This window comes from Triticum aestivum, chromosome 5A, assembly GCF_018294505.1.
Source record: "Triticum aestivum cultivar Chinese Spring chromosome 5A, IWGSC CS RefSeq v2.1, whole genome shotgun sequence".
NCBI classification, from domain to species: Eukaryota; Viridiplantae; Streptophyta; class Magnoliopsida; order Poales; family Poaceae; genus Triticum; species Triticum aestivum.
Genome location: NC_057806.1, coordinates 437,163,889 through 437,174,111, shown reverse-complemented (window position 1 = coordinate 437,174,111; position 10,223 = coordinate 437,163,889). Strand labels below are relative to the sequence as shown.

General features: G+C 51.0%; 3 protein-coding genes and 1 long non-coding RNA gene across 6 annotated transcripts; 2 read left to right on the top strand and 2 right to left on the bottom strand.

Moving 5' to 3' along the window:
* On the top strand, window positions 1-2,052 carry LOC123103824 (tetraspanin-8). The gene is made up of 2 exons (XM_044525506.1): window positions 1-504; window positions 1,462-2,052. The coding sequence occupies exons 1-2, from the start codon at window positions 1-3 to the stop codon at window positions 1,777-1,779; spliced, it is 822 nt and encodes a 273-aa protein (XP_044381441.1). The 3' UTR covers window positions 1,780-2,052.
* Window positions 2,053-3,883: 1,831 nt separating this feature from the next.
* Window positions 3,884-6,266, bottom strand: LOC123103820 (WAT1-related protein At4g28040). 2 transcript variants are annotated; one of them, XM_044525502.1, is made up of 6 exons: window positions 5,538-6,266; window positions 5,367-5,480; window positions 4,875-5,082; window positions 4,582-4,743; window positions 4,317-4,468; window positions 3,884-4,231 (listed from the first exon to the last, which is right to left on the bottom strand). In XM_044525502.1, exons 1-6 carry the CDS (start codon window positions 5,822-5,824, stop codon window positions 4,015-4,017), a joined length of 1,140 nt encoding a protein of 379 aa, XP_044381437.1. In that variant the 5' UTR covers window positions 5,825-6,266; the 3' UTR covers window positions 3,884-4,014. The 2 variants fall into 2 exon arrangements, with proteins under 2 accessions (XP_044381437.1, XP_044381436.1); XM_044525501.1 differs by having other exon boundaries at window positions 5,367-6,266.
* On the top strand, window positions 5,906-9,055 carry LOC123103823 (uncharacterized). Its single transcript, XR_006449988.1, has 4 exons — window positions 5,906-6,029; window positions 6,299-6,401; window positions 8,315-8,423; window positions 8,531-9,055. It is a non-coding gene; the product is annotated as an uncharacterized lncRNA (long non-coding RNA).
* On the bottom strand, window positions 6,396-9,740 carry LOC123103822 (WAT1-related protein At4g30420). 2 transcript variants are annotated; one of them, XM_044525503.1, is made up of 7 exons: window positions 9,441-9,738; window positions 9,266-9,337; window positions 8,985-9,101; window positions 7,599-7,854; window positions 7,366-7,524; window positions 7,093-7,244; window positions 6,396-6,812 (listed from the first exon to the last, which is right to left on the bottom strand). In XM_044525503.1, the coding sequence occupies exons 1-7, from the start codon at window positions 9,611-9,613 to the stop codon at window positions 6,620-6,622; spliced, it is 1,122 nt and encodes a 373-aa protein (XP_044381438.1). In that variant the 5' UTR covers window positions 9,614-9,738; the 3' UTR covers window positions 6,396-6,619. The 2 variants fall into 2 exon arrangements, with proteins under 2 accessions (XP_044381438.1, XP_044381439.1); XM_044525504.1 differs by having other exon boundaries at window positions 6,442-7,008; window positions 9,441-9,740.
* Window positions 9,741-10,223: the final 483 nt, after the last annotated feature.

The following is a 10,223-nucleotide window of genomic DNA, read 5'->3' as shown; positions in this document are numbered from 1 at the left end:
ATGGTGCGGCTGAGCAACACCATGATCGGGATCCTGAACGCAGTCACCTTCCTCCTCTCGGTGCCCATCCTGGCGGGGGGCATCTGGCTGCGGGCCCGCGCCGACGGCACCGAGTGCGAGCGGTACCTGGCGGCGCCGGTGATCGTCCTGGGGGTCTTCCTCATGCTCGTCTCCGTCGCGGGGCTCGTCGGCGCCTGCTGCCGCGTGACCTGCCTCCTCTGGTTCTACCTCGTCGCCATGTTCCTGCTCATCGTCGTCCTCCTCGGCATCACCGTCTTCGCCTTCGTCGTCACGCACAAGGACACCGGCGAGGCCGTCTCCGGCCGCGGGTTCAAGGAGTACCGGCTCGGGGACTACTCCACCTGGCTGCAGAGGCGGGTGGAGAACGACAGGAACTGGAACAGGATCAGGGGCTGCCTCCAGGACGCCAAGGTCTGCAAATCGCTCGAGGACAGGAGGGAGACCCTCGACCAGTTCATGTCCTCCGATCTCTCCCCCATCCAGGTAATTCATTTCACTGCCGATTCGCCTTCTTACTTTTTATTATTCTTCTTGTCCATTAATTAATTTCATTTGATGCCTGAAGATAACAAACCTAGGGAAAATATATTTGATGATCCGAGAAGAATTGGTCAAGTACTTACAAATATCATGAAAAATGAGATCTTTTTCACGTGTCTGCGTACGTGCTCGCCGAGATATTTCCGACCACGGAAAAGGATAAGATAGTAGCTCCTGCCCAAGGTCAACAAATTGCGGTTTGAGAAATTGTAGTTGCGCAACTTGATCTAGAGCGATGTTTACGTCTACGGTTGTGCCAGAGGTCAGCATCATGTAGAGAGGGTCAATCAAATTACTCCACTTGCTTTTGTTGATTGTATTTTGAGATAGCGAACCGCTCTGCTTATTCGTGCGGACAATAATTAACTACCAGTCCCAACCTCAATCAAATAACTACACACAAGAGTTGCATGCATGGTTAAAAAGATACTACTAGTAAGAAATCGTCAAGAGAAGACCAACGTTTTGAATACTAGCAATGTTCGATACGATCCTCCCGATTTCCGAGGGGTGACTTTGAGCCGGCGGCGATACTGTCAACGGATTGCTCCTGATTCATAGTGATTTTTCTTCGACCCAAAGCAGCCCTCAGGGCTGCTGCTTTCCATTAAATTCTTTCCAAACGTTCTGACCGTTGCAACGTGGAACCAGACCAGAGACCACAAGTTTGGCAGTGACACCTCCATCTCAACGCTTGGGTGCCATTTTACCAAACTTTCCTATTATCAGGTCGCAGAACCCAACTGCTCCGTGACCAAATTATCTCTTTCTATAAAATAAAAATAACAGCGAGGACTGAGCCATTGAACCTTTTTTTCCTGGTCAGAAAAGAAATTCTTTAATCGACTATTTTATTTGCGACGGAGGCTGACTGACCATTTCATCTTTTCCGGCGAGCAGTCCGGCTGCTGCAAGCCTCCGATCAGCTGCGGCTTCACCTACGTCAACGGCACGCAGTGGAGCGGCCCGGCCAAGTCGACGGAGCCCGACTGCAGCGCGTGGTCCAACGACGACGGGGCGCTCTGCTACGGCTGCCAGTCGTGCAAGGCCGGCGTGGTGGCCACCCTCAAGCGCAACTGGAAGCGCTCCGCCATCATCAACATCGTCTTCCTCGTCTTCATCGTCATCGTCTACTCCGTCGGCTGCTGCGCCTTCAGGAACAACCGCCGCGACCACCGCAACGGCGGCGGGTACAAGCAGCAGGGCGCCTACGCCTGATCGCTCGGCTTGGTCACTTATTGCTCGGATGGATGCGATCGTCTCGTCGTGTCATTCTCATTCATCGTCGTGCTTCTCTTAGGAAGGCCTGATCTAGCTTTGTACAGGCGAGATTTATTATTCTGTGCTCTGATCACTTACTAGTTAGGTTTTACTCCGTGGTCATGAGGAGGGTTGTGTGTATATATTTTCTGTTCTTTGATATGTATGGCAGACCATTATATATGTAACAGATTATTCTGGAGCTATTTATTTCATACAGTATTATATTTATTTTTGTCCATTTTTTCCAATTGATCTGCACCTTTGATTGTTTCTCTTGACTCACAAAGTCACAAGTATGTTCCGGAAATTCGCTCGTGAAGCAGTAGTATTCATTTTGACATCAAGTTTTTTTTTCTTTTTGAAAAGTCACCAGGGGGCAAAAAAACTGTCCACCTGAACATCAAGTGTTTTAGATGGTTGATGTGTTGCTCATTCAGTGTTGTGACAGCAGCGTGCTGTACAATCCCTTTGATTTTTAAACTTGGACCTTATCCAAGGCTGTATTTTTCCAAGATGGCTTTCAAGCGCGATGGGCACACGCATGCTTTCGAACTGTCTGTGTCACCTTCACTTTCTTGATTCTCCAGCGTGTGAACTACGTACATCAACTTGTTCATTATCAGTAAAGGAGAAACCGCCTGAAGTTGTTCACCTAATTACCGTCCCCATTTGCACACAAGGTGGCAGACAGACGCGCAGGCATGCTCTCAATCTTCTCGACTACTTGTGCCATCCTTCCCATCGAAGTATTACTAGAAAGGGGAGCTATGAAGACAGATGCGCTGGATCATGGTTCACGAGAGATGCAAGTCCAGCCCACCACAACCTCCCAAGATATCCTCCTCGTTACACTTTCGTCTGCAAGAATCGTTATAGCTAGGCATCGCATCGCCTTCCCGATGTCGTTTCTGCGCGACTCTTTCGTGTTGGACTAGCTAGTGGCCCTTCTTAACATAGGCCTCACTGTCTTAACAGCTAACATATCTTCCATGTTGGCTCAGTCGTCCTAGTAATGACGGACAGCGATGGGTTCTGGCTGCCTGGGTCAAATCTGATCATATGCGTTCAGCAGACTGCCAGACTCCGTGTCTGATAATTTTAGCATGCATGGCTGCAAAGTCACGAACAATTTTGTTTTGTTGCCTGACAGACGGTTCAAGGAAGTATGGGAGACAGCTGATTATCAGTTCAAAGGCCGAAGGCAGATTTTTAGAGTAGTGCTAGTGCAATACTCCTATCGTTGGCATGTCGAAGTATCAGCGTTCACGTTTTCAGATAACAATGGCTCTGAAGGATTGTTCTCACTCTCTACTTTTACAACGATGCTATCTTGTTCTACCATGCTCTCACCCTCTCCATCATCTTCTTTACCCCACGGGGCTACACAGAGGCCGATGGTGACAGCGCCTAATACGCTGCGTGAAAGAAAAAAAAATCACTGTAAACATCATCCACAGCAAAGAGTTATTATCCACTGAACACAACAGGGTTCAGTGGACCTAATGGGGAATGAAGTTGGTGCATACCTCCCACTCCCAGTATGGAGTTCTTCATGAAGGAAGAGTTTAGGTAATATTGTCATGACTCATGAGTAAACATTGAAGAGATATCCTCTTCGTTTCACTTTCACTTGCAAGAATAGTTGTAGCTAGGCATCGCCTTCTTGTGGTCCCTTCTGTGTGACTCTCTAGTCAGACTAGTAATCATTCTTAACATAGGTCTCAGTCCTTGCCAATTGGCGTCTTCCAATATCTTCCATGTTCCCTGATTAATCCTAATAATGCCAGACAGCGATGGGTTCCTGACTGGCTGGGTCAAATATATACTCGGCACATTCAGCATTGTGCAGACAGCTAGACTGTGAGTTTGATAACGTAGCATGGCCATTGGCCAAGAACTATCAAATGGGAAAAGGCAAATTTTAGCATGGTCCCTCTTACCTCCTCTTTTTACATGTGAGGTAAGAAGGTAAGAGTTAATCAGGCCATTAATTAATGAGATCAATGGCTCAGATCTATTTTATACTCTTACCTCTCATGTGAAAAGCGGGGGTAAGAGGGACCATGTTAAAACTGCTCATGGAAAAAATATGTACACATATTTTGGCAACAAGCAAGCAGTGAAAGAAGTATCAGAAAAAGGGATCATTATAATTCGAAGGCTAGAAGCTGATTCTAAAAAACAGCAATGTCATTGGCATCTCGAAGCATCAGCATCCGCGTTTTCAGATAACAACAATGGTTCTGAAAGATTGGTCCCACTTTCTACTTTTACACCCATACAATCTTGCTCTAAAATGCTTTCAGAATCACCAGAGCGGATGGCCAGCCCCTCACCGCTTGCATCATCAGCTTTACCCCACAGCACAACATACAGGCCTAGGATGATTACAATAGCACCTAACACGCTGCACACAGACAATTTCATGGTAAACATCATCCACGGTAGCAGTGATTATGTACCGAGCAGAATAGGAAGTTCAGTCGACATACCTCCCAATATGCAGTTCCTCGTGAAGGACGAGCGTGGCCAATATTGTTGTGATGACCGCGCTCAGCGGTGTAAAAATTGCGCTGTAAAGGGGGCCTTTCACTGATATGCACCAAGATTGCATAAAAAAGTTTGCGCCCGATGCGAAAACGCCCTGCAAAAATTGTTCAGTGTTGTTAAGTGGCCAAGCTCATTATACATCAACACAGTTCAGAACAACATGTGGATTACCATGCCATGCGTGCATTTAAATGGACCAAAACTTACTCCGTATAAGATGCAGGGGAGCTCCCAGATAGAAGCAAGCTTCCAGATCTCCATGTAGTTCGCTTCTAGGAAGAAGGCCATCACCGCGCATTGCAAGGTCGCTAGGAAGCACATCCAGGTTGCCAAGGACAGCGGATCAAGGTAGGATTTACAGACCGGTACCTGAAAATGGCCGCGAATCATCATCATCATTCAGAAACCAATCAATCGCACAGACATACACATTTTGTCCACATTCTGACAGAAATGGGATGAATGTTTTCAAGCCAAGGTGCATGCAATGCAATGCTTGCCTGCAAGATGTACCAGATGGAGAAACAGAAGGCGTTCCCCATGAGGTAGATGCCGCCTCGCACCCAGTCATCGGTCGCCGGCAGGAGCAGGGCGCCGAGAAGCTTTGGGCCCTTGAAGAACGCCATGAGCATCGCTCCGGCGAGGCAGACGACGGTGCCGACGATCTTGGCGATGCTTCTTGAGCTCCTCAAGTCCACCTTCTCCAGCCTGCGAAAAGCGTGGGAATGGGATGATCGGTCAGGCGTTTCGAGTCACTCCACTAGTGGGCCGAAATGGAGGAGTCGTGGTGGACCACACGAAAGCCACAAGCCCGAACAATCAATGGGCTGACTGACCTAGTGGGCCTATGCAAAATGAGTAGCTACAAGCGACCAACGAAAGAAATCGGACTTTTCTCAAAAAAAAAACCCGAAAGAAATCGGACGGCCAGCAGGCTCTGTCTGAGGCACCGGCGAGGAGCGGAGAAAGGGGAGGAGGAGCAGAGCGAGTACCCGATGACGGCGGCGATGGCGAAGGTGATGCCGGGGGCGAGGTTGGTGGTGGCCCGGGCCATGGACGGCGACGCCAGCTGCAGCCCCATGAAGTAGAAGTACTGCCCGGTCGCGCTGCAACATCGATCGACATGTATCGTATCAGCGCAAGGTGCCGGAATCGAGCCGTACCTGGCGAGGGAGGCGAGGAAGAGGAGGGCGAAGGTCCGGGAGCCGACGGCCATGGGGCGCAGCGTGAGCCCCCTGGCGGCGAGCGAGGCGAGGAGGAGCGCGGCGGCGGCGATGCCCTGGCGGTAGGCGACGAAGACGATGGGGCGCATGCCCAGCCCGTAGGCCGTCTTGAGCGCCATGTCCACCAGCGAGTAGAAGAGCTGCACCAGCACCATCGCCACGCACGGCTTGTGCCGCTCCGCCCACGCCCGCCATCCGCCGCCCGCCATCGCCATCGCCATCGCCATCGCGCCCGCTCGGCAGCCACCAGCTAAGTAGGAGCATCCATGTGCGGCGGACAAGCCAGGTTTTGCGTGCTAATTTTGTTTACGGTTCGGGTTTTGCAGTCAAACCAGCTGCTACCAGACGATGAGATAAAGAGTTGAGCGCCGGCTGCCCACGGTGATGCGGCGAGCATGCGTGGATCGCCCGGCTTGGAATTTTCGCCTTAAAGTATGCACAGTGATCATGTCCTCTTGTGCTTCTTTTCGGTGCTGTGACTCATGTTCCCCTCTAATCAATTGGTTTCTGCGGCATTCGTGCCCGAGTTCTCCTCTCCTACTATCCTGAATTGGCTGGCGCCATGTGGTCGTCGGCGTTTTTATTTCTTTAGCACCTTTCATTTTCATCCGTTAGCTCGCTCGCCGCCTGGCACTAGTTCAGCATGACTATTGCCTAGACTGAACATACATACTGACTGGAGAAATGCACAATGGCTGCAGGGGCGCACCGTCAGTGTCAGTCAAGAAGCCAGATTCGCCTCTGAAGTTTCTGTACGATTTGATTGTAGCGCACCGAATTGTGAAGACAATGGTGCCGTAATTGGTAAGCACGGCCCCCCACCCCCTACCTCATCTTAAATTCGTGGGACACAACAACATTTACGGCCATTATCTTTTGTACATTAGCGGCGACACCATGGGCTTGGCCACATGGTCCACCAGCACACTAGTACTCTCCCTCGAAAAACAACCATGCAGCTACAGAACACATGCGACCATAAGCTGAGAAAGATCACTGGCTGTTCCAAAATTGTAGAGCCATTACTTCTCGATCGGATTCTTGTCCGCCAGGAGCGGCGCGGTGATCGTACTTTCCGCGTCGAGGAGCTGAGAGCCCGACCATGTCTTCTCCAGATCATCGGCGTGCCCCGCCGCCCTCGGGCTCTTGACGTTGCCTGCTTTGCCCCACAGCACGATGTACAGCCCGGCTACCACGGCGAATGCACCCAACAAGCTGGACAAGCAGAACCGTTTCGCTAGGTAAGTTGAGAAGTACAGTAGTAAAAAGATGAAACTCATGGGCACTAGCACCCATGGTTTATTGATATAGGAGAAGCATCCCTTGTGAGAAACCAGAAATTCGTCCCCGACGTGGCTCGAACCCTGGTTGCTGGAGACGCCACTGCGCTCCCTTGCCAGTAGGCTACAGCCTAGTTCTCGAAGTACAGTAGTAATAAAATGGCAGGATCAGCAAAACCGAACTGCATGCTGAAGTTGCAGACAGTAAGACGCACCTTCCGATGTGTGGCTGTTCGTGGAGGATGACGGTGGCGAGCACGGTGGTGACGACGGTGCAGAGGGGGTTGAACATGGCCGAGTAGAGAGGGCCCCTCACCGTTATGCACCACGACTGCAGGTAGAACGTCACGCCTGACCCGACCGCGCCCTGCGTGCCCAACGATCGACATTGTTCAACAGTTGTACATACTCCGTGGTTGTTTGTCCGCGGAAACGGCGGCGACACGTACGGGAAATACTGAAAGTGGATGGGGCGACGATGAGCTTACGGCGAAGATGCAGCCCATGAGCTCGAAGAGCGAGTGGATCTTCCAGGCGTCGAGGCCCGGCAGCACGAAGGAGTTGAGCAACGCCATCTGCGCCGTGGACAGGAAGCACATCCAGGCCGACAGCGTCAGGGGATCCACGTACGACTTGCAGATCGGCACCTGTGAAATAGTAGAAGGTTAATATTGTGCTCCTCTTCCCTGAAGATCTTCCTGGCTGGCTGACTGACACGGACCTGTATGATGAGCCAGAGCGACCAGCAGGAGCTGCTGCCGACGAGGAACAGCGCGCCCATCACCCAGTTCCGGCTCCCCGGCGAGTTGAGAAGAAGCAGGTCGTCCAGGCCCAGCCCGGCGCCGCCGACGCCCAGCGAGTCGTGCAGCAGCTTGGGGCCCTTGAGGAAGGTCATGACCATGGCGCCTCCGACGCAGACGGCGGTGCCGAATATCTTGGCCACGCTTCGCGGCTTCCTCATCTCCACGCATTCTAGACTGCGTTCATGAGCCGGCGGTAATTTCATTAGTAACCAATTCCACTTTCGTAATTGAGTTTCCAGTAAAATACTTCCCTAAATAGAGTACTACTTATAGCAAGAAGCCCACTTAGTTAGAGTGCCCACTGACACTCATACACAGTGATGGAGAACAGAGTGTATATAAGTGACAACGTGTGACAGTACCAATTATTTGTATTTTGCCCCGAAGCGTTCCACAAATAATGCTGCCCCGTACGTAGCCCCCCACGTACGTTGTCGGCACTACTGTGCTGGTGTCCTAGAAAGACAGCCTTCATTGCATTTTGTAGTACAGTCAGCAGTGTCGGGTGCTAGATGATTTCTGTTACTTGTCATTCTCCTTACATGTAGTATAAGTAAAAGTAATTTTCTAGCATTTTGGAACATAAGACACATACTAGACCTAAATCTTTTAGCCCTATTCCATGTGTTTACAGAGAAGAGAATGTTCGATCTGCACGATCAGTGGGAAAATTGACAGAAACAGGAAGAGCACAAGATGCCGACAGTCCCCGGGAATCGTCGTTCACCACAACTAATTGGGAGGTAACCTACACTACACACAGAGGATGATGAACACCGCACACATGTTACGTACTCAAGCCACACACGCCCACACCAGATAACATTTCACGTCTACGTCTACCATGCAGGCAGGAATACTGCGGAAGCTCCAAGCATCGATCTGTCACACAGCTCAGGCATGCGTGCGCTTCCCGCACTTACCACCATTATAAGCACGAACACTGACAAAATTGGATTACTTAGTGGTTGAGGGCACAAGTTGTCTTGTTAGCCACAGTTTATTGTCCCATAGGAATAGGATATATATTCTCTGGATCTACCTTACCTACATATACTGTAGAAGTAGTACATATATTATGACCCTAACTGCCCCATTAGTTAATTCCATAATTATCGTCCCCGATACCCTTCAGCTGACTAAGCAGTGACGCGAGAGATCTACAAGGTGCGCACACGCTCATGGCCTGGATTTCATTTTTAGACCACAGATGATGAAACTTGCATGATGAGAAACTGTGAACACACGATGTGAATAAAATGCAATGCCGGCTTACTGCTTGCAGTTCCAGGTACGGTACTCACCCTACTGACGTCGCCAGCACGAAGGTGATCGCCGGTATCAGGTTCGTCATGGCCGTCGCCATGGACGATGACCCCAGGTAGATGCCTTGGTAGTACATGTACTGATTCGCCGTCGCCCTGTTAATTCGTTGCAGATATACACACCAAATGAAATGATCAGTAATGTTTTTTTTAGGAAGAAATGATCAGTGATGTAAACAAGACTGTTCGATCGCTTCGGTGCTCAGCTCAGCACGTACGTGACCGTTCGCAAGACCGCGAGAAGGCATATATGGACGTACCCGACGAGAGAGGCCAAGAACACCAGCACGAAGCCTGTCGTCCCGATGCAAACAATCTCCTTCAGCCTCTTCCTGGAGAAAAGACAATTTATTTACACAAACAATTTATTTACGCCAACGGATGTCTATGAAGTGGGAGAAGGAGAGAGAGAGAGAGGGATCGATCTTGTGTTACCTGTTGGCGAGCAAGGTGATGGGGACGAGGACAGCGGTGGCGATGGCCTGCCTGTAGACGACGAACACCATGGGGCTCATGCCGCGGCTGAACATGGCCTTGGCCCACAGCGCCATGGCCGCGTAGATGCACTGCACCACCACCATGGCCGCCAGCGGCTTGTGCTCCTCCATGGCAACGCCCGCCGCCGCCGCTGCTTAGGTAGGTACCACTAAGTAGCTAGCCGGGCGCCGGAGAGATCTCGAGAAACTAGTCGAGTGGGCGGGCGGCTGCAAGGAACGGCTGAGGCGGGCTAGGTGGTTTATATACGCTGCAAAGGTCGTAGGTTCGCACAAGGTTCTGCAGTGCTTCGTTCATGTGCCGCCTAATGTATTGACGGGCCCACGATGTTGTCGTACTACCTGATGTTGGCCTTGCGTGGCAGGATGGGAACAGGTCAGCTAAGCTAGCTGGTTTTTGACAAATCTTGACTGCTGAGACATGTTAATGGTCTCATGCAGCGTGCTTATGTGGACATTATTCTACTCCTGTGTCAGACTGACAGCGTGAGCTAAGAGCATCTTCACTTCACTTCCCTTCCCCCACCCCACCCCCCAATAGCCCCCCGGGCGTCTTTTTTAATGCCGACGAAAAAACGGCCCACTCGCGCCCCTCGATCCTCGTTTAACCGGTGAACCCAAGCCGAACCCAGCACACCGGGGGGCGCCGGCTGAAGCGAAAAGGCGCGTGGGCCTGCATTGTCAACGACACCGGCGGATTTCCCGTCGTTTTCTTCCCCCTTTT